General features: G+C 39.6%; 1 protein-coding gene and 1 pseudogene across 5 annotated transcripts in view; one reads left to right on the top strand and one right to left on the bottom strand.

Annotated features, from left to right (window-relative positions):
* The window catches only part of AKAP7 (A-kinase anchoring protein 7), a 152,748-nt gene that overhangs the window by 19,553 nt on the left and 109,100 nt on the right, over window positions 1–24,095 (top strand). For all 5 annotated transcript variants that reach the window (XM_024122715.3, XM_055087499.1, XM_028494446.2 and 2 more), the window contains exons 4-5: window positions 2,877–3,013; window positions 14,979–15,139. In XM_024122715.3, coding sequence (XP_023978483.1) covers window positions 2,877–3,013; window positions 14,979–15,139 — 298 coding nt within the window. The remainder of the gene's footprint in view (window positions 1–2,876; window positions 3,014–14,978; window positions 15,140–24,095) is intronic.
* On the bottom strand, window positions 18,230–19,529 carry LOC102989125 (ubiquitin-like domain-containing CTD phosphatase 1; annotated as a pseudogene).

Here is a 24,095-nt window from a genome sequence, read left to right as displayed (position 1 = left end):
GGACCTAGAGTCTGTCATACAGAGTGAAGTAAGTCAGAAGGAGAAAAAGAAATACCATATGCTAACACATATATATGAAATCTAAGAAAAAAAAAAAAAAGGTCATGAAGAACCTAGGGGTAAGACGGGAATAAAGACACAGACCTACTAGAGCATGGACTTGAGGATATGGGGAGGGGGAAGGGTAAGCTGTGACGAAGTGAGAGAGTGGCAGGGACATATGTACACTACCAAACGTAAAAGAGATAGCTAGTGGGAGGCAGCTGCATAGCACAGGGAGATCAGCTCGGTGTGTTGTGACCACCTAGAGGGGTGGGATAGGGAGGGTGGGAGGGAGGGAGACACAAGAGGGAAGAGATATGGGAACATATGTATATGTATAACTGATTCACTTTGTTGTAAAGCAGAAACTAACACACTACTGTAAAGCAATTATACTCCAATAAAGATGTTAAAAAAAAATAAAACATTTTAAATTCAGAAAAAAAAATAGTGGCAGTGTTGCAGACCTTATATTAGGCAAATGGTGCAGAGCTTGCAAAGTGCTTTCCTGTAGCCTGTCTGTGTGACCTTTAACACATCCCTGTAAGTTTGGCAGTGCTTTACAATTGAAGAAACCAAGACTCACTGAGACTAGGTGACCTCTATGGGGTTCCACCCGCGGCAGACCTGGGGTTAAAATCCAGGATTTCTGATACAAGTCCAGTACCCTTAATTTGCATCACTCTGTATTAAAAAGTTCTCATCCTAAACCACTTTTTCACGATCAGTTACGCCAGAATTACCATTTGTACCAGCTAAGATTTGAAGATGTAATTATACTGTTTTGAGGTCTGATATTCTTGAGCTCACATGATTTACTCGGCACTGGCTAGGCCCTTCCCACGTGAACCTGGACCCTCTTGAGCTGCTTCATCATTCCTGAAAGCTGATCTCAGCACTTCATTGCACCTGGAAGAATCTCTCAAAAATTCATGTGTAAAATCCTTGCAGGGTAGTGCAGACTTATACTAAAGGCTTTTATGAGAGGGCCTGTGTGCTCTATTACACCAGTAAGACTTCCTCAGAATCTCCTTTAAATGCCCTTTTTTCCCTTGATGTTTCATGTCTTGAGTCACTACCCACATGTCTGCCCCTCTCCTTGCCTCCTCTTGAAAACACATTACTTGTACCTCTTCCGGCACGGCTCTCTGGCCGCTTCACCTTACTCCTGGATCTTTTCCTCCAGGTACGTCCCTCATCTTTTCTCATGTATTGTAATTTATCCTTTTCTCAAATTCCTTTGCTATTTTGGGTATATGATCTTGAAAAGATTTTTTTTTAATCTTCTGTGTTTCAATTTATTTTAATGGAGACAGTACCAATATCTTACCTCACAGGATCGGCGGGAGGCTTCAGTGAACTAATGTATGTAAAATGCTCACTGGAGTGCCTAGAACCTAGTGACAACACAAGAAAGGGTAGTTACTGTTGTGGTCTCAATGTTGTATTTATTTTTATTACCAGGCACTGTGGTGAGATGATGGGGTGGAAGAAATAGATGTTGCCCTCGGGGAGTTTACAGTTTAGTTTTATCAATACAGAGGTAGAGGAAACGCTGACTCTCTAAGATCTTTGTGTACTATTGCTTTAGGAGCATTTTAATTATCAGGCTGTCAGTAATCTTTTGTTGGGTGTCGTGGAAGTGACATCTCCCCTTGGGAAATCTTGTGTTAGGTGTTACTGCATAACTTCCTACCAGGAAAACACTGTTTCTCATGTTACTGTCCTCCAGGTTGCAAGGAATAGAGAAATACTGAGGTTATTTTGGGTGATGTGGATTTATTGTAAAGATACATGAGAAGTCAGATCCCAGGATAGCATCTCATGATTTGCCCAATTGCATTCTGCAGATAATGGGAACATTGTTCAGGATGAAACAGCTTCTTTAGTATCAGAACAGCCTGCTGTGCTCATGATTCAGTTGTTTCTTATCTCTGCTGTCTTTTTAGGGCTGTGCTTCTATTGCCTGCCCCGTCTCTCTTCCTTTTCTAATTCTGCTGCCTCTGGGTTTCTACGTGAGCTCTTTTCTCTGGGGATTGCTTGGTTTGCTAGTCCATATTCAAACTATTTTCCAGTGCACTCACATTTAGAAGTTGACTAGAATTGTCTCCAACTGGAAATGGAGGAGGGAAAAGCCACCATTCCTCTTCTTTGTTCTCATTAGGTTGAGAGGGGAAGGCTGATGAGGGACCAGGGATTTTGCTTAGGTGCGGACTGTACAGTTTTTCTAACATATGCATTTAGACTTGTTTGCAGCTCTCTCTCCATGGTGATGCCCCTCCTCACATGTCTGGGGAAATGACAGTAGTCATTCCTGTTGAAATTATTGCTGTCCTAAAAAATCTTAAAGGCCATGAAGAATGGGTTCTCAGACACATTCACTTGGGGACAAATAAATATTACTGCCAACAGAAATGGAACGTTGTCTGCCCGTTTGACCTTTCTGAGGCAAGAATAAAACTTTTATTTTTAGGAAAGATCGTAATTATAGTGAGTCATACTGTATATTCCAAGGATAAATTTCTGAAAAGATACATGGCCACTGAGAATTTTTCCACTCAACCAGTGGCCCAGTCTGTAAAAGAAGGGTGTTGGGCTTGATGCTCTTAAAATGGACAAGCATCGTGTGATTTCTTTTTTAACTTAAACGTCCTATTAAACTTTCCAAGGATTTCTCCAGGATATTGGAGAATAGTTAGACAGTTAAGCATTGTTTGGCTGAAGGATCTTGACATCATTCTCATTTCACATGTTGCTTATTCTTCCTCTCGATTTCAGTGTTACCATAAGGAAATTTTGTTTACCTAATCTCTGTTTTGTCTGTGTGTGATTAGATTACAAAAGGAATTAAGATCCTGCAAAATGCAATAATACAACAAGATCAGCGACTGGCCAGAGCAATGAACAGTGATGGTTCCTTTCATATTACCCTGCTAGTGATGCAGTTATTAAATGAAGATGAAATAAACATGTGAGTAATACATCTTTCTGGAATATTGTTTTCCAAGTTATTACTGTAATTTGAGTAATCATAGCAGAACCAAAAGAGGCATTGAAATTCTAAAGAAGTATTCTTTTTTTTTAAAGAAGTATTCTTTATTATAATTTATTCCAGTTAATAAGCCAATGTACAGAATTAACCATATGAATATTCTTCCTGGTCTACACTTGTTTTTTTTTTTTTTTTTTGGCTATGCTGCTGCGTGGTGTGCAAGATCCTAGTTCCCTGACCAGGGATCGAACCTGTGCCCCCTGAAGTGGAAGAGCAGAGCCCTGACCACTGGACCACCAGGGAATTCCCCTTAATCTATACTTTTAAACTGTTATTGTTATCAGATGCATTGGTTATGCAGTTATTTTATCTATGTTAATTATGTAAGCGCTCTGGAGTCTGACCATTTAGGTTAGGATTCCAGGTAAAGATTCTGGAACCATGGCCCAACCACGTCTTAACAGCTGCCCAATTTTGGGCAAATCATTTACTTTTTAAATAAATGGAGAAAATAATGGTACTAATACCTGTAAGAACTCTTAGTATAGGGCCTGGCACATAGCAGGCACTTGATATGATTAGCTATTAGAGCTGTCATTTACTAGATTAACGGACAATTTCAGTTTTACTTCCTTCATTCCTAGAGTACCTGTACACCCTGAACCTCCAAACCCAGAGCTGTACCATAAAAGTTGAGTATTAGTCATTGATTGCTGCTTTCCAGCCTGGAGTGGAGAAACCTTGCTCTTCCTCAATTTCTCTGGGATACTCTGTCTGTTGGTATGAGCACCCCATGCCCTGTTAGCCCCTGTTTAGCCCTCTGGATTAAGCTCAGGCATAAGCTCTTTGGAAAGCCAAAACCAGAATTACAGGTTACAGGTTACTTCTGTTTTCTACCCTGACATATAGTCTCCTGAGGGAATGAAGAGCAAGGCTTGGATTGGGAAGGGGGCGAGGAAAAGGAAAAATAGAAGGGAGAAAACAATAAATTAGTAACTCAACATATACAGTCAAATTACGATTCGGGTAGTGATGTCTTTTTAAATAGTAGAACCGCCTGTCTTTAGGGATCAGTCTTCTGATCTCTCTCAACATGCTCCACCCAAGAGCAGGTCTTGAGCACCCTGCAGTGACAGAGAGGACCAGAAGATTTTACCTAACTCATTTTCACTGTTCACTTTGCCAGTCAGAAGAAAAAAGAAATACTCTGATGCTCTTAGAAGAAAAGAAGCCAGAGAAGATGTGATACAAGATGAAAGCCTAAGAGAAAATGAGTGGTTCCCTGTGTGTTAGAATGGTGGACTAGTCAGGGCTCCCCAGAGATACAGAACCAATAGGATGGATATCCATTTGGAAATCTAGATATATTGATATATCTGTATCTACGGCTGTAGCTATATATAGAGAGATTTATTTTAAGGAATTAGCTCACGTGACCGTGGGGGCTGGCAAGTCCACACTCTGCAAGGCAGCCTGGCAAGTGTCAGACCCAGGCGAGGGTTGACAGTACAAGCTCGAGCCCAGAGGCGGCCTGGAGGAAGAATTCCTTCTTCCTTGGGGGACCTCAGTCTTTTCTCTGAAGGCCTGCAACTGTTTGGATGAAGCCCATCCACATTCTGGGGGGATGATCTGCTTTACTCAGGGTCTGCTGATTTAAACGTTCATCACATCGAAAAGAATTCCTTCACAGCAACATTTAGACTGGCGTTTGACCAAACACCAGGTATCATGGCCTCAGTTGACGAATAAAATTAACCAGCACAAATGGCAAGAGCGGGAGCAAATACTGAGCTGGTTTCACGGATGGCAAGTAGGAGATGCCGAACCAGTGATTAATTCAGAAGCACTGCATGTGGTCAGTGAAACCACAGCCAGCTGGGAGGAGGGTTGTCGTCCGGGATGGGAAGGAGTCTAGAGGCGCTCTGGTGCTGGGTGGAGTGAGCAAGTCGGAGGAAGAGGCACAAAGCTGGACACATCCTGGCTCCCCTTTTGGGGTTGACTGTTCCAACCAGTGTTGGAGCAGAGAACTGGGAGTGATGGAGATACTCACCTTCGTTTGGGGTTCTCAGGGTGTAGCTGGGAAAAGCTCAAGCTCTTTAGAGAAGTTCCTGTTCAGTAATGCTGAAAGAATGGGCTGCCACCCAGCTGGTGGATCAGAGTCGAGGGAGATTTCTAACCCCTGGACCTGAGGTAGTTCCTTCAATTCCCCATGGCCTATCAAGGTATATGGATGGATCCAGAAATTTCTTTGTGCCCTGGTGGGTAGACTTGGAAGTTCAGGGAGAATTGGTGGATCGGAAGGAGCGGGGTGAGGGACAGCGACACTGCTGAGTATCCGTGCTTCTTGATCAGAGACCCCAGCAGGGATCTTATGCTTCAGCAGTACGTGCCAGGGCAATGCCCAGAAAGAACAGGTGGGCTTTCACGGGCACCAGTGTAGGGCACCCAGGGGTATGACCAGACCAGTCGCCCTGAAATAGGAATCTCTTAGGACCCAAACAGCAAGCAGATCAAAGAGCTTCTTCAGTCCTCTTGTAAGAGTTATGCTGGATTCCCTGGGAAGGGGGAGGGGAGAGGGAAGGGAAAAACAATCCTGAAAGGTTTGAATTCACTGAATAATTGTACCCCAAAGAGACCTTTTTAAACCAGAGAAGACTGAGTTACCATTGACTGATAAGTTTAGGGTTTATCTCTCTTATCGGAAATGGGTCTCGGCTATGGCATGCATATATATTTCAGTCTCTGCTCCTCAGCCACGACTCCCCGAACAAACGTTATTTTATTTTATTTCCTTAACAAGTGTTCTGAGTCAGGCAGCACAGAAATGTCACCTTTTTTATACATTGCAGGAAACTGGCAGTCCTAGGAATTAAGCGAATGCTGGTCAGTAGACAAGCCAGAACTAATCCGTTTTCTATTATTATTCCATGGAGTGTGATTGTGAAAGATGGAGAGGTAGAGGGAGAGGAGTGGGATGGGGACAGAAGGGAGAAGGTGAGCACAAGTGCATGAGGGGCGGGAGAGATTAGTCTGCTGGAAGTACACACGGCCTCCTGTGTCTCAGTAGCCTCTACTGTTGGACACGTAACTGACTAGAAATACTGGTACATGGTGTGCAGTCGGGTTGGGGTGAGGGGGTGGGTATGTTCTCAGTGTATTATAATGTTTACATTTCTCAGTGGAGGTGGGACTGCCTTCTCTAGGAGACTTTTTTTTTTTAACGTCTTTTTTTGAGTATAATAGCTTTACAATGTTGTGTTAGTTTCTGCTGTATAACAGAGTGAATCAGCTATACATATACATATATCCCCATATCCCCTCCCTCATGCCTCTGCCTGCCACCTTCCCTATCCCACCCCTCTAGGTGGTCACAAAGCACCGAGCTGATCTCCCTGTGCTATGCGGCTGCTTCCGACTAGCTATCTGTTTTACATTTGGTAGTGTATATATGTCCATGCTACTCTCTCACTTCGTCCCAGCTTCCCCTTCCCCGTGTCCTCAAGTTCATTCGGTACGTGTGCATCTTTATTCCTGTCCTGCCCCAGGTTCATCAGAACCATTTTTTTTTTAGGTTCCATATATATGTTTTAGCATACAGTACAGTATTTGTTTTTCTCTTTCTGACTTCACTCTGTATGACAGTCTCTAGGTCCATCCACCTCAATACAAATAACTCAATTTCATTTCTTTTTATGGCTGAGCAATATTACATTGCATATATGTGCCACATATTTTTTTTTTTTTTTTTTTTCTGTACGCAGGCCTCTCACTGTTGTGGCCTCTCCCGTTACGGAGCACAGGCTCCGGACATGCAGGCTCAGCAGCCATGGCTCACGGGCTTAGTTGCTCCGTGGCAAGTGGGATCCTCCCGGACTGGGGCATGAACCCTTATCCCCTGCATCGGCAGGCGGACTCTCAACCACTGTGCCACCAGGGAAGCCCTGCCACGTATTCTTTATCCATTCATCTGTTGATGGACATGTAGATTGCTTCCGTGTCCTGGCTATTGTAAATAGTGCTGCAGTGAACGTTGTGGTACATGCCTCTTTTTGAATTATGGTTTTCTCAGGGTATATGCCCAGTAGTGGGATTGCTGGGTCGTATGGTGGCCTGTAGTTTTCTTTCTTTGTGACATCTTGGTCTGATTTGGGTATGAGAGTGATGGTGGCCTCGTAGAATGAGTTTGGGAGTGTTCCTCCCTCTGCTCTCTTTTGGAAGAGTTTGAGAAAGATAGGTGTTAGCTTTTATCTAAATGTTTGATGGAATTCACCTGTGAAGCCATTTGGTCCTGGGCTTTTGTTTGTTGGAAGATTTTTAATCACAGTATCAATTTCAGTGCTTGTGATTTGTCTCATCACATTTTCTCTTTCTTCCTGGTTCACTCTCGGGCGGTTGTGCATTTCTAAGAATTTGTATGTTTCTTCCAGTTTGTCGATTTTATTGGCATATAGTTGCTTGTAGTAATCTCTCATGACCCTTTGTATTTCTGCAGTGTGAGTTGTTACTTCTCCTTTTTCATTTCTAATTGTATTGATTTGAGTCTTCTCCCTTTTTTCCTTGATAAGTCTGGCTAATGGTTTATCAATTTTGTTTATCTTCTCAAAGAACCAGCATTTAGTTTTATTTATCTTTGCTCTTGTTTCCTTCATTTCTTTTTCATTTATATCTGATCTGATCTTTGTGATTTCTTTCCTTCTGCTGACTTTGGGCGTTTTTTTTTTTTGGTTGTTGTTCTTCTTTCTGTAATTGTTTTAGGTGTAAGGTTAGGTTGTTTGAGATTTTTCTTCTTCTTGAGGTAGGATTGTATTGCTATAAACTTCCCTCTAGAACTGCTTTTGCTGCATCCCATAGGTTTTGGATCGATTCTGTTTTTGTGCTGGTACCATACTGTCTTGATTAGTGTAGCTTTGTAGTGTGGTCTGAAGTCATGGAACCTAATTCCTCCAGCTCCATTTTATTGACATATAGTTGCTTGTAGTAATCTCTCATGATCCTTTGTATTTTTGCATTGTCAGTTGTTACTTCTCCTTTTTCATTTCCTAGTCTGTGATTTGAGTCTTCTCCCTTTTTTCCTTGATAAGTCTGGCTAATGGTTTATCAATTTTGTTTATCTTCTCAAAGAACCAGCATTTAGTTTTATTTATCTTTGCTCTTGTTTCCTTCATTTCTTTTTCATTTATATCTGATCTGATCTTTGTGATTTCTTTCCTTCTGCTGACTTTGGGCGTTTTTTTTTTTTGGTTGTTGTTCTTCTTTCTGTAATTGTTTTAGGTGTAAGGTTAGGTTGTTTGAGATTTTTCTTCTTCTTGAGGTAGGATTGTATTGCTATAAACTTCCCTCTAGAACTGCTTTTGCTGCTTCCCATAGGTTTTGGATCGTTGTGTTTTCACTGTCATTTGTTTATAGGAATTTTTTGATTCCTTCAGTGATCTCTTGGTTATTTAGTAGTGTACTGTTTAGCCTCCATGTGTTTGTATTTTTTACAGACTTTTTCCTGTAATTGATATCTAGTCTCATAGCCTCGTGGTCGGAAAAGATACTTGGTACAATTTCAGTTTTCTTAAATTTACCAAGGCTTGATTTGTGACCCAAGATATGATCTATCCTAGAGAAGGTTCCATGAGCACTTAAGAATAAAGTGTATTCTTTTGTTTTGGGATGGAATGTCCTATAAATATCATTTAAGTCCATCTTGTTTAATGTGCCATTTAAAGCTTTTGTTTCCTTATTTATTTTTCATTTTGGGTGATCTGTCTATTGGTGAAGGTGGGGTGTTAAGTCCCCTACTTTTATTGTGTTACTGTCAATTTCCCCTTTTATGGCTATTAGCATTTGCCTTATGTATTGAGGTGCTCCTATGTTGGGTGCATAAATATTTACAATTGTTGTATCTTCTTCTTGGATTGATTCCTTGATCATTATGTAGTGTCCTTCTCTGTCTCTTATAATAGTGTTTATTTTAAAGTCTGTTTTGTCTGATATGAGAATTGCTGCTCCAGCTTTCTTTTTATTTCCATTTGCATGGAATATCTTTTTCCATCCCCTCATTTTCACTCTGTATGTGTCCCTAGGTCTGAAGTGGGTCTCTTGTGGACAGCATATATACGGGTCTTGTTTTTGTATCCATTCAGCCAATCTGTGTCTTTTGGTTGGAGCATTTAATCCATTTACATTTAAGGTAGTTATCGGTATGTATGTTCCTATTACCATTTTCTAATTGTTTTGGGTTTATTTTTGTAGGTCTTTCCTTCTCTTGTGTTTCCTGCCTAGAGAAGTTCCTTTACCGTTTGTTGTAAAGCTGGTTTGGTGGTGCTGAATTCTCTTAGCTTTTGCTTGTCTGTAAAGCTTTTGATTTGTCCATCAAATCTGAATGAGATCCTTGCTGGGTAGAGTAATCTTGGTTGTAGGTTTTTCCCTTTCATCACTTTAAATATGTCCTGCCACTCCCGCTGACTTGCAGTGTTTCTGCTGAAAGATCAGCTGTTAAACTTATGGGGGTTCCCTTTTATGTTATTTGTTGCTTTTCCCTGGTTGCTTTTAATATTTTTTTCTTTGTATTTAATTTTTGATAGTTTGATTATTATGTGTCTTGGCATGTTTCTCCTTGGATTTGTCCTGTATGGGACTCTCTGTGCTTCCTGGACTTGATTGACTATTTCCTTTCCCATGTTAGGGAAGTTTGCAACTGTAATCTCTTCATATATTTTCTCAGACCCTTTCTCTTTCTCTTCTTTTGAGACCTCTATAATTCAAATGTTGGTGCATTTAATATTGTCCCTGACGTGTCTGAGATTGTCCTCAATTCTTTTCATTCTTTTTTTCTTTATTGTGCTCTGCAGTAGTTATTTCCACTATTTTATCTTCCAGGTCACTTATCCGTTCTTCTCCCTTGGTTATTCTGCTTCTGATTCCTTTTTAGAGAATTTTAAATTTCATTTATTGTGTTATTCATCATTGTTTGTTTGCTCTTTAGTTCTAGGTCCTTGTTAAACATTTCTTGTATTTTCTCTATTCTATTTCCATGATTTTGGATCATCTTTACTATCATTACTCTGAATTCTTTTTCAGGTCGACTGCCTATTTCCTCTTCATTTGTTTGGTCTGGTGGGATTTACCTTGCTCCTTCATCTGCTGCATATTTCTCTGTCTTACTATTTTGTTTAACTTACTGTGTTTGTGTTCTCCTTTTCGCAGGCTGCAGGTTCGTAGTTCCTGTTGTTTTTGGTGTCTGCCCCCAGTGGGTGAGGTTTGTTTAGTGGCTTGTGTAGGCTTCCTGTTGGAGGGGACTGGTGCCTGTGTTATGGTGGGTGGGGCTGTATCTTGTCTTTCTGGTGGGCAGGGCCACGTCTGGTGGTGTGTTTGGGGGTATCTGTGAAGTTAGTATGATTGTAGGCAGCCTCTCTGCTAATGGGTGGGGTTGTGTTCGTGTCTTGCTAGTTGTTTGGCCTGGGGTGTCCAGCGCTGGAGTTTGCTGGCTGTTGGGTGGAGCTGGGTGTTAGTGTTGAGATGGAGATCTCTGGGAGAGCTCTCGCCGAGTGATATTATGTGGAGCCAGGAGGTCTCTGGAGAGAGAGAGGGAGAGAGGAGAGGGGAGGAAGAAAGATTATCAAAAAATAATAATAGTAAAAAGAAAAAGAGTAACCAATCCAATAAAGAAATCCACCAATGATAACAAGCGCTAAACACTAAGATAAACATAAAAATCAGAAACAAAACTGTCGCAGACAGCACACACCATGTCTACAGTTGCTCCCAACGTCCAGCTCCTCAGTTTTGGAATCATTTGTTGTCTATTCAGGTATTCCACAGATACAGGGTACATCAAGTTGATTGTGGAGATTTAATCCGCTGCTCCTAAGACTGCTGGGAGAGATTTCCCTTTCTCTTCTTTGTTTGCACAGCTCCTGGGGTTCAGCTTTGGATTTGGCCCCGCCTCTGCATGTAGGTTGCCCTCAAGCATTTGTTCCCACCCATACAGCATGGGGTTAAAGCAGTGGCTGATTGGGGGATTCTAGGTCATTCAGGCCAGGCGGAGGGAGGGGTACAGTATTTATAATTGGAATGCGGGGCGAGCCTGTGGTAGTAGAGACCATCGTGACGTTGCAACAGCCTGAGGCGCGCCATTTGTTCTCCCGGGGAAGTTGTCCCTGGTCTATGGGACCCTGGCAGTGGCGGGCTGCACAGGCTCCCAGTGGGGAGTGTGGATAGTGACCTGTGCTCGCACACAGGGTTCTTGGTGGCGGCAGCAGCAGCATTAACGTTTCATGCTTGTCTCTGGTGTCCAAGCTGATAGGCCGGCTCGTGCTTGTCTCTGGGCCTCGGTTAGGTGGTGCTCTGCCTTCTGTGGGCAGATGGGGAAGGAATCCCCTCTCCTCATGCACCCCGAAACAATGGTCTCTTGCCTCTTCGGCAGTTCCAGACTTTTCCCGGACTCCCTCCCGGCTAGCTGTGGCGCACTAACCCCTTCAGGATGTGTTCACGCCGCCAACCCCAGTCCTCTCCCTGGGATCCGACCGAAGCCCGAGCCTCAGCTCCCTGCCCCCGCCCTTCCCAGCTGATGAGCAGACAAGACTCTAGGGCTGGTGAGTGCTGGTCGGCACCGATCCTCTGTGCGGGGATCTCTCCACTTTGCCCTCTGCACCCCTGTTGCTGCGCTCTCCTCTGTGGCTCCAAAGCTCCCCGCCTCCGCCACCCGCAGTTTCTGCCTGTGAAGGGGCTTCTAGTGTGTGGAAACTTTCGTCCTTCACAGCTCCCTCCCACTGGTACAGGTCCCGTCCCTATTCTTTTGTCTCTGTTTATTCTTTTTTCTTTTGCCCTACCCAGGTACGTGGGGAGTTTCTTGCCTTTTGGGAGGTCTGAGGTCTTCTGCCAGCGTTCAGTAGGTGTTCTGTAGGAGTTGTTCCACATGTAGATGTATTTTTGATGTATTTGTGGGAAGGAAGGTGATCTCTACGTCTTACTCCTCCGCCATCTTGAAGGTTCCTCTAGGAGACTTTTAGAAATATTTTTTGGGGTATTTTTGGTTGTCACAATTACTGGGGAGTGCCGTGGGCATTTATGGGCAGGTCTCAGTGTTACTAAATCACCTGCAGTACATGGGACAGTCCTGAACTAGGAAGCATTGTGTTGCTCTAAATTGTGGCATCACTTGTTGAAGAGTTACAGTACAGAGCACAGTGACAGTCTGAGTCATTCAGCCCCGTGTTTTACAATGTCTGTTTGCAAATTTCAGTTTTGTGTAAAAAATTAAATATTTGGCAAGTCTACTTTGTGTTTGAAGGATTAAAGTGACATTCTTATGCTACTTTATGATACTGGGAGTTACAGCTCTACTGGAAAATGATGACCAGATATTTGCAATTTAGCAATTACTTTTGACTAAGTTGTAATGAAAGATCTAAGTAATAGTTGAAGTTTGCTGTATAGACAAGATAGTATTTTACAGTTCGACCAACATTAATTTCCAACCATGTGTTAGATACTGAGCTAAGTGCTTTGGGGAAAATAAAGATGAACCATGAATGGATCTTGTACTCATGGATTATACCAGGTAGTTGACTAGATCATATGGACCTAAGTAACTGTAATAGATAAATGTAAAAAGTGGTATGTTTCAACTGGTGTAAAGTATTAATGGAATTGCAAAGGAGAGAAGATTTGCTTCTAGTTTGGGGAACCAGGGAAGTGTTTGTGGCAGAAGTATCGACTTTTAGGTGATGGTGAGATTCAAGGTGTGGCTTCATTTTGGGTAGCTGTATAGTGAGAGTGAAACCGATTGGCTTTCCTGGTAAGACATTGTTTATATGAAGGATTTTCTAAGTCCCTAATTTTTCAATTTTATCTTTCATCCTATACAGTATAATATGCTAGAGACTTATATTGTTGGTTTCTTGTTCTATATTCTTACTTTTCAAAGTTTAGTATCATATTTTAGGTGTTTAATAAAGTATTGATCAGTGGATTGGATATGGAGTGTGCAGAAACTATTTTTTTAAAATAATGAATTTCTTCAGGTAGGTATCACCCTTTGTGTCCTCACAGTGCAGAAGAAAGGAATAGAAATATGTTAGCCCAGATGCTGATTTGCAAAGACGCCATCCTATCTTAGTTTTAAGTACAACCTTGGGGTCTGAACTCTAGTTTCAGAATTCTGTTTCCTACGTGCCTGTACTCTATTCATTTTACCATAAAGAAGTCTTTCCATAAACTGTTCTTGAAAAGTTACTCTATTTAAAAGAATTTGAAAGTTAGTGATATTTGTCAATAGGCACTATGACTCCTTTCACTGTGTGACCAGTGACATCTCATTAGGACAAACTTACTGATTTTTGATACTGAAGAACTGAAAAACTGGCTGAATTTAGATCGTCTATATTTCTTTTTTTTTTTTTTTTTTTTTTTTGTGGTATGCGGGCCTCTCACTGTTGTGGCCTCTCCCGTTGCGGAGCACAGGCTCCAGAAGCCCAGGCTTAGCGGCCATGGCTCACGGGCCCAGCCGCTCCGCGGCATGTGGGATCTTCCCAGACCGGGGCACGAACCCGTGTCCCCTGCATCGGCAGGCGGACTCGCAACCACTGCGCCACCAGGGAAGCCCTATATTTCTTTAAAGAAAAATGGGGTATAGAATTCACTGTCTCTGAAAAATCCTGACCTTTAGCATGGCCTACTTTCATATAGAGTTACATTTAAAATGAGTATATTGAATTCCCCTCATTTACGGTAGATGAGCCAGAAGTGGCTGATCTGTTTTCACATGCTTTAACTCAGTGTGTGGTGGTGAAGGACAGTATTATAGCAGAAGTGTGTCTTTCTGGATGAACATAAATACAGATAGGCAAGATTGGATTTTGGATATGGATTTGGAGGTAAAACGAGAAATGCTGACATTTCTAAAGCTATTTTGAAGTATTATGTATTGTTTTGACAGAGAAACAAGACTCAGTATGGGAGCTATGGATGAAAATCAGTTAAAAATTTTATATGCATACTAATTTAGAAATATGAAAGATCTAGAAAAATACCTAAATTTCTTTTTACACATTTGACATAATTACTACTGGCGAACAAATTGCTGATCAAGATAATTTAAATTAATGGTGGTTCACCAGAAGGGTGTTTTAAACCCCTCTCCATAATGTAATAATGTCCTTATTTCTTTTTTGAGTAATTGCTGCCCTCTAGTGAGATTTTATTTTTTTTCTCATAATAAAGTACCTATACCAAACTCCTCTTACTATGGAAATAATTGATCTTAATTTTCAAAATATTCCAAACTTTATAATGTCTAATTCACTAATATAGTAAACATTTATTTTTAGAAAGAAAAATAATGCATTTGAAACACAGAATAGCCCTTTAATCATAGAGGCTAAACAGATACAACAAACTTACATAGCTGTAGTTGGTAAATATAAATTGCACTTTGGTTGAACCCAAGTATAATAAATTATCTTATTGTGGAGATTATTATATTTTAAAGAGATAATGTATTTTAAATTTTAGTAGAGTGCCTCACAAATAGTAAATACTCTATAAATATTAGTACTTTTAACAAGAATCTAGAACTTTCACATAGTCTAATATAATGTTTTCTAGGTATTAAGTTTTTCTGCAATATACTGTAAGTAATTTTCTTTTTTAGTTGTCCATGCAGTATTTCCTTGGTTAAAAACCTTTTGGTGAACTATAACATAGCATCTTCTTTTGTGTCTTTAATATAAAATAAATTATAATTAGGTAAAGATTAATTCACTTCCACAGATTTTGTTAAAATTTAATATTAGTTGTATTTTGATCATATGGATTAGATTTTGAAGGTATTTTGAGCATTAAAGTAATTAGTACAAGTATAAAAATTAATTTATCTTTCTAAAACTGATTCTCATTCGGTTTTGTATATTTTATTACTTAATATGTTGCTGAAAAATATATTATTTCTTACCAGTGGTATTGATGCTCTTTGGGAATTAAAACCATTTGTGGAAGAAATCCTCCAAGGAAAAACTTTGACTTTGCCCTTTGAAGGGGTTGACACTTTTGGAAATCAGGTTGGATTTGTGAAGCTGGCAGGAGGAGATCACATAAACCTACTTTTGGAGATAGCAGGTAAAACCAACAGTGATACACTTACATGAAATCTCATCTGTTGAAGAAGCAATTTTTTTCTCCCAATTCTTATAATAGAGATTTGACATCTTTTAATTTGGGGGAGCCAGTGTAACCTCACTTTATAAGTGAGCTGCTTCAGCATTTGCTTGTATAGGGAAGTAGCCAAATAAAGGGTGGGAAAAGTTATCTTGATTCTTCGACCTGAGGATTATGTTGATTCTGGAAGATGAGGGACTGGACTCAAGTATTTATTAGGACTGTCCTAATCATAAGTCTGAAGGATCCAACGCTTCTCATGACATTTGACATGTAGTTGGCATTTAGGAAGTACTGAGTGAATTAATAAGAATCACCAATTGCCTATTTGGAGGCTTGTGGGCATTGTCAGCCCCATTCCGGAGAATCAGTAGATGAATCAGCAGCATTTTTCTCTGCGCTACCTTTTTATCTTCCTGTTGAGGTACTACTCTATGAGCAGAAAGTCCATTGGTGGTGGTAGAAGGTCTCACATCCATTGGAGAACACATTGCTTTGTGCAGCACAATTGAAAATGTTAGGGAAATAGAAGCAGAAAATTATAAAACCTGGATGAGTGCTTTTTAAAGATGATCCAGAGGGCATAGTTTGGGTGTCAGTAAAACAATTGTTAATGAAGCAATTTTTATTTTCATTTCCTCTCATATCGTGCCAGGTCGTTTCATGTCATCTCATTTCAGGTTCAATAATCCTTGATTCATAACACACTCTCATCATTGCTCCATGCTGGGTTTATTTTTATCTATCTGTTTATCTGTCTTAAAATAATATCGTCATCATCGTCTGGGAATCCACCACCCAAAACAAAAGCTAGGACCTTGGTAGTAATCTAACCATATTGTCCTTTTCATTAATCTATCCTTTGGCCTTCCTTCATTTAAGCTAACCATCATCCCGAGGTCAGGGTTTATTTCCTTGTATTCTCCCCAAGTATATGTATTTTTAATTGGTTTTAATCATATAAAAAGGATATATTGTATGAGATCTTTTGAGACATACTTTAAAAAAAACTTAATATATTGTCTTTATGCAGTTTTTAGTTGGCCATTCAAAAGTGCACCTCTTTAGGGGTGAGGGAAGCATGAGGATCAGGTTTCATTTCATTGTTGGTTAAGTTTTTCTTTAACCAACAATGGAGCAAAGTATGTATAAACAACAAACAAGCAAGCAATTAAACAATAGTCATGAGTCAAGTAGGATTTAAAATCATTAGTTGGCCAAGGAGAAGGAACTCTTAACAGTTTTGATGGCAAAGCATTTGGGAACCCATGCCTTCAGTTAACAGACTTAATCTGTTCATCCTGAACTGCTCTGGAGAGAATGCTAGATTCAGGTCTTTCCTTTTGTAATATAAATATGTCTGAGCTCAAGAAACACTTCTAATTAGTCATTCATTCATTGTTCTTTTAAATAATTCAATGGGTGCTTGCAACATTGAGAATTCCATCCATTCTTAGCAATATTCTCACAAAGGCAGTTTCCAGTATTGATGAAAGATCCATTGTGTGGTGAGGAATGTGAAATCTCACCAGCTTTAGTGTGACTCTGAGCTCAAGGGTGTTGGTTTGTCATTTTAGAAAAGGCCACTGCCCCTGTAATTCCATTCTAGATGCCAGAGACTGTTTCTTAAAAATATATATACTTTTCTAAACGTTTAAACAAAACATTACAAAAAATGGAAAATAGAATGGCACACTGTCTACTCATATAATCACTTGCTTTCAATCTTTTGTGTGTATACTGTACCGTTGTTTTGGATTATGTTTTTTGTTTTTAAATTTTTTTTAGCTGCGTCCTGCAGCATGTGGGATCTTAGCTCCCCATCAGGGATGAAACCCGTGCCCCCTGCAGTGGAAGCATGGAGTCCTAACCACTGGACCGCCAGGGAATTCCCTGGATTATAGTTTTTATGCAATTTTATAAGAAATCTAAATATTTGAATATGTATATGGAAAATTTCAGTGAAGTTTAGTTGAGCCTCAATTTGTGTAGTGTTCAGATAGTCCAGATGTTCAATACATGGAATTTTTGTTAATAGTTTACTTCGATTTATTTTTAAAAGAATGCCTCAGGATTAGTATTGCTTTAGTCCAACAGGATCAGTAAAATAATGTCATATTTGTTTTTGTGTCATATTTTATAAACTATTTTTCACGTATATTACAACTTTCAGAAGAATATATTCCATTGACCAGGGTAATACATTTCTTAGAACATTGTTATAAATTATGTATTTGTGTATGCTTATACAGGAATATTAAACTCTTATTTGTTCAACATAAAGGAGGCAGAACTAGTTGACTTAATGGAAAGAAGGAAAATTTTTTTTTTTTAAGAAAAGGAATTTATTATTTACGTCACTGAAATAGTCCCCCGTAAAAACAATACGTACCATATTTATTTGAAAGAATCGGATTCCTTTCAAATAGAAGAACTGTATAAAGCAATACTGTCAACACAAAACTGGTCATATTACATATCTGCAGGCATAAGCATTGCAAATAAATTTTTCTTTTTAATCTTATGGCTAGATGTTTTCACTGCAATACAGTGTTTGCACTTAGAGAAGACAGAGCTGGAACAGGACAAAAACTTTTTGTTCATGCTTTTTAGGGCTGAACCAGTGATACGCCCCATTTCAAAATGTACCGCCTTTAACTGCTTTTAGGACAGTGGTTTTAGGCAGTAGTGCTTCTACTTGGCTAGCACAAAGAAACACACTCTTGTTCCTTAGTTTCATTCCTCAGTCTCATGTTTTCTGTTTTTCACACTATGACATATCTGTATCAGAGCAGACATTTTCCAGTTTTACTTAGAATACTGACACACATACACACCAAACTGAGACAGCTCAGAACTTAGAGGTGTTAAGTAGTGAAGTAATAAGAGAAATTGTGTTTATGACAAAGGATTAAGAAAAACTCTCAGTGGTTTTAAGCATACCAACCTAGGTTTCTTACTAAAAACTTTTCTTTTTTTGGTTTTAAAAACAGTATTTTCAAATTGGGTTTGGGCTTAGATAAAAACACAGTGAGACAAAAACACAAGACGTACTTGTTTCCAAAGTCACAAAATGACATTGTTAAGTATACATTTTTGTCCCCTTTTTGTGTGTGTGTGTGTGGAAAAAAACTCAGTACTCTGTGCTGGAGAAAATATTTTTCAGGAGTTACAGTATATTCATACAGGGGGAAAAAGTGTTTTGTTTTTTTTTTGCATATCGCTATGATCTTCAAAAAATATAAAATTAAATTTACAAAAAACTGGAAGACCAAGTATAAGCAGTCTGGTATTTACTGCAATGTCCAGCACTATCATAATGATCTTTAGCATAAAAGCGAAAAGAAATTCATGGATCTCAAGCATCTTCAATAACTGCCAGTATAGCTTGTAACTACTGTCCTTGCTTCTTTGAGAGATACCTTTCCCAATATTTGTGATTTAGGTCCAAAAAGTCATCTAACTTTGCTATTTCCTTGAGGTACTGGGTTAATTTTAAAAGTTCTTTGTCTTTATCTCGATTTCGGTGTGCTTTCATAAAAGGTCTTATCTTTAGTCCATTCTGTGGGTTCGTTAGAAAACTTCTTCCTATGTCATCAAACATGATGTTTTTTTTTTGCTGTAAAACTCTGAAAACTTTCCCCATATAACACCAAGAGGCTTTACATCTATTAATCCTCTCCTTGGAGTATGCACTGTTATCATAGCAGCACTGTCCAACATGAAGATAATCTTGTAATTTGCATTTGTACTCACTCCCAACTCTTTTATTTTAGCTTCAATCCACTTCATATTTGTTGGAGATCAAATAACAATGTCATAATCCTCATATGCAGATGTTAGGAATTCATGAAGATATGGCCACATTAATTCTATCCCAGTCTCTGCACAAGAGGCTATGGTCAAATAATGTGTAATCAACACCTAGTACCAAAGGTTTTTTCCCTTCCCTCGGAGGATTCAGAATTTCCACTTTGTACTCTTCTACTCTGTGGGAAATTTTCAGTAGGTTTTCCTCCCTATTTTCTACTTCAACTACTTCATCTTCAATATCAGAGTCGTTAACAACATCATCATTATCAGGAGGTAGACCTAAGGCATCTTCCAAGCTCTCCTCATGAGTTCCCATCATCATGATTTTAGTATTTGGTTTCAGTTTGAGAGCTCCAAGCTTAACATCATTTTCTGCAGGTTTGCCTTTAACTTTGAGTCCAAGTAACTTCTGGCATTCTGGTAGCACTCCCGTAAGGGTCTTGAGAAATTGTTTGAGATCTAGCACAGTATCATCTTCTGAAAGCGTGGTCACTGAATATTCCTGTCTACCCCATTTTACAGTGATAGGAAGAGCCATCCTTGAAACATATGATGAGGCAGCTTGTGTTCAGAAAAGGATACCTGGAGCACGGCGGAACCGGCAGCAGCCCAGGAAAAATTTTTAAAGAACGTAAATTTAATTATTAAAGTGTTGCTAAAGAAGTTAAGTTTAAGTACATGTTATGAAGTGAAACTAACTTGAAAAATAGTTGAAAATTATAGTTCATGAATAGTCTGATTTACCTAATTTTCAGAGTTTTTCAATTTTCAAGTTAAAAGAAACAAATTCTTAAACTATTACACAGTTGTTATGAAAAAAGGATTGAATTTTAGATACTAATATTTGAACTCATTATTGAAAATTTACAGGGTAAAGAGTAATTTAGAATTAATGTGTAATATTGAAGAAAATTATTTTGCATTTTGAACTAATAAAATCTGAATTGATGAGCTACTAACTGTTATTTTTGGTAGATGCCTGTGGGCTGAAGAGACCACGCCCATCTTTTTTTTCTTTAATAATTTTTAAAAAAATTAATTTATTTTTGCTGTGTTGGGTCTTCGTTTCTGTGCCAGGGCTTTCTCTAGTTGAGGCAAGCGGGGGCCACTCTTCATCGCGGTGTGCGGGCATGTCACTATCACGGCCTCTCTTGTTGCGGAGCACAGGCTCCAGACGCGCAGGCTCAGTACTTGTGGCTCACGGGCCCAGTTGCTCCGCGGCACGTGGGATCCTCCAAGACCAGGGCTTGAACCTGTGTCCCCTGCATTAGCAGGCAGACTCTCAACCACTGTGCTACCAGGGAAGCCCCTAATAATTTTTTTGGGGTATAGTTGATTTACAATGTTGTGTTAGTTTTAGGTGTACAGCAAAATGAATCTGATATACATATACATATATCCACTCTTTTTTAGGTTCGTTTCCCATATAGGCCATTACAGAGTATTGAGTAGAGTTCCCTGTGCTATACAGTAGGTATTAGTTATCTGTTTTATATATAGTAGTGTGTATGTGTCAATCCCAGTCTTCCAGTTTATCCCTCCCCCACCCCATAACTGTAAGTTTATTTTCTACATCTGTAACTCTATTTCTGTTTTGTAGATAAGTTCATTTGCAGCCTTTGTAAAGATTAGTTATCTTATTTTAGTTATCTATTTTATATATAGTAGTGTGTATATGTCAATCCCAATCTCCCAATTTATCCCTCCTCACCCCTTTCCCACTTGGTAACAATAAGTTTGTTTTCTAAATCTCTGACTCCATTTCTGTTTTGTAAGTAAGTTCATTTGTACCATTTTTTTAGATTCCACATATAAGTGATACCATATGATATTTGTCTTTCTCTGTCTGACTTCACTAAGTATGACAACCTCTAGGTCCATGCATGCTGCTGCAAATGGCATTATTTCATCCTTTTTAATGGCTGAATAATATTCCATTGTATAAATGTACCACATCTTCTTTATTCATTCCTCCATCAATGGACCTTTAGGTTGCTTCTGTGTCCTGGCTATTGTATGGAAACACAAAAGACCACGAATAGCCAAGCAATCTTGAGAAGGAAAAAAGGAGCTGGAGGAATCAGGCTCCCTGACTTCAGACTATACTACAAAGCTACAGTAATCAAGACAGTATGGTACTGGCACAAAAACAAATATAGATCAATGGAACAGGATAGAAAGACCAGAGATAAACCCACACACATATGGTCACCTTATCTTTGATAAAGGAGGCAAGAATATAAAATGGAGAAAAGACAGTCTCTTTAATAAGTGGTGCTGGGAAGACTGGACAGCTACATGTAAAAGAATGAAATTAGAATACTCCCTAACACCACACACAAAAATAAACTCAAAATGGATTAGAGACCTAAATGTAAGACCAGACACTATGAAACTCTTAGAGGGAAAACATAGGAAGAACACTCTCTGACATAAATCACAGCAAGATCTTTTTCGATCCACCTCCTAGAGTAATGAAAATAGAAACAAAAAGGGACCACGCCCATTTTTGCACACTGTGTACATGTAGGTTTATGGTGGTAGCCGCTTGAGGGAGCTGGTATACAGCAGCCAAGACTGTGTCTCAGCTTACTACCTTGACCTTGAGTGAGCCTGTTTTTCCAGAATAAAAGGCACCTTCTGCTCTCCTAGCAGTACACAATAGCTCATAGAGCTAAGAAGGTGTTGAAAATTAGGCATTTACATGTCATTTCTCCACATTTTACAGTGATGAAATTGCACTGGAAGCTTTTTGCATAGAAATGAATGTGATTTCATTCATTTTTTTGTGTGAAATGTAATTTTGTTAAGAAGTGTATTAGATTGAGAGATTGCTAAAAATTTAGCCTGCTGGCATTATAGTAGTCCTTGCAAACCTTTTTTTTAAATGAGAAAAATGTGCTTGTTTAGCATGATAAAAGATTCCAAGTGCATTTATCTCATAAAAGGAAAAATGAAAGGTTTTCAGGGTATTCATTTGAACATTACTCTTTCTCTTATTATGACCATCATGTCCCCCAAAAGATGGAGAGTATATGCCCTGTGTTTCTGCTCCTTGTGGGGATTCTGTTCAGTTTCTGGTATCTTCGGGCCTTTTTCTTTTTTTTTTTTTTTTTTTTTTTGGCCTTTTTCTAAGCTGTTCTGCTCTTGCACTTCTAACCACCACAGGCAGGTGGGCATCCCAGCAGCCTGCTGACCCTTCCCCTGAATGGCTGGACTAAGCTGTCTTCAGAGACATCAGCACACCTTAGCCACACATCATTTAGAACTAAGCAAAGACAAGCTTTTCTCCCCAGCCAGAATGTCTGAATCACAGCCCCGCTCCCTAGAGGGCCCTCAGAACCTCTGTCGCACGCCCTGCCTCTGTGCAGGCCCCCAGGCACAAATCCTCATACTTCTCCCCTCTCACCTCTCTTTTTATGCTTTCCATTGTCCCGTATAGGGACAAATTGTTTTTCCTTCTACCCTCCTAGATTCTCCCCCAGGGACCCTGTAGACTTAGACTGACAACAGATTAACAAGGGAAAAGCAAAGAGTTTAGTAATGTGTCCAATACACATCACATGGGTGAAACCTCAATGAAGGGTAACTCATGGGGGTGGCTAGAATGTGGGCTCATATAGCACCTTAACAGAAGAATAATAAATTTGTAGAGAAATGACAAGACAAAGGAAAAGGGTTCTAAGCTTTCAGGGCGGGCAGACTGTGGGGGGCCTCTAATGGAGTAAGGTTTGTGTGTATAGGTCCACCTTGGCCATACAAATTCCCCAGGAGAGGGGACTTTTGGCAGTCCTCATTTTTCACAAGTGTCTGCTTTTGGTCAGACAAGGGAAGCTCCGGGAAAGTTTCTTTTTGCATCTATTGATTCTCTTTGTCTCTAGCTCAAAACATGCCTTATGCCCAAGTGGCACATTTTGGGGTGGCGTATTCCCTATATCTTTTATTTTACTTGATTTTCAGTCAGACACTTAAATGGATTTACTTTATGCTGGATATTATTCTAATCATCTTACAAATGTTAACCCTTTGAATCTTAACAACTATGTGAGACAGAGATGATTGTCATCACCCCCTTTTTACAGTTGGGAATCTGAGGCACAAAGAGGCTAAAAATTTGTTAGTAAGTGGTAGAGCCAGGACACAAATCCAGGCAGTCTGGCTCCGTATTCCGCGTTCTTTTTTTTTTTTTTTTTTTTTTTTAACATCTTTGTTGGAGTATAATTGCTTTACAATGTTGTGCTAGTTTCTGCTGTATAAAAAAGTGAATCAGCTATATATAAACATATATCCCCATATCTCCTCCCTCTTGCATCTCCCTCCCACCCTCCCTATCCCATGCTTCTAGGTGGTCACAAAGCACGAGCTGATCTCCCTGTGCTATGAGGCTGCTTCCCACTAGCTATCTATTTTACATTTGATAGTGTATATATGTCCATGCCACTCTCTCACTTCGTCCCAGCTTACCCTTCCCCCCTCCCCATGTCCTCAGGTCCATTCTCTATGTCTGTGTCTTTTTTCCTGTTCTGCCTCTAGGTTCTTCAGACCATTTTTTTTTTTTTTTTTAGATTCCATATATATGTGTTAGCATACGGTATTTGTTTTTCTCTTTCTGACTTAATTCACTCTGTATGACAGACTCGAGGTCCATCCACCTCACTACAAATAACTCAGTTTCGTTTCTCGTTATCATTTTATATATGTGCCACATCTTCTTTATCCATTCATCTGTCAGTGGAAACTTAGGTTGCTTCCATGTCCTGGCTATTGTAAATAGAGCTGCAATGAACATTGTGGTAAAAGACTCTTTGAATTATGGTTTTCTCAGGGTATATGCCCAGTAGTGGGATTGCTGGGTCTTAGGGTAGTTCTATTTTAGTTTCTTGAGGAACCTCCATACTGTTCTCCATAGTGGCTGTATCAGTTTACATTTCCACTAACAGCACAACAGGGTTCCCTTTTCTCCATACCCTCTCCAGCATTTATTGTTTGTAAATATTTTGATGATGGCCATTCTGACTGGTGTGAGGTGATACCTCATTGTAGTTTTTTTTTTTTTTTTTTAATTTATTTATTTATTTTTGGCTGCATTGGGTCTTAGTTGCAG

This window comes from Physeter macrocephalus, chromosome 10 (genome assembly GCF_002837175.3).
Source record: "Physeter macrocephalus isolate SW-GA chromosome 10, ASM283717v5, whole genome shotgun sequence".
Taxonomy (NCBI): Eukaryota; Metazoa; Chordata; class Mammalia; order Artiodactyla; family Physeteridae; genus Physeter; species Physeter macrocephalus.
The sequence above is the reverse complement of the archived record's forward strand: the minus strand, read 5'-3'. Positions and strand labels throughout refer to the sequence as shown.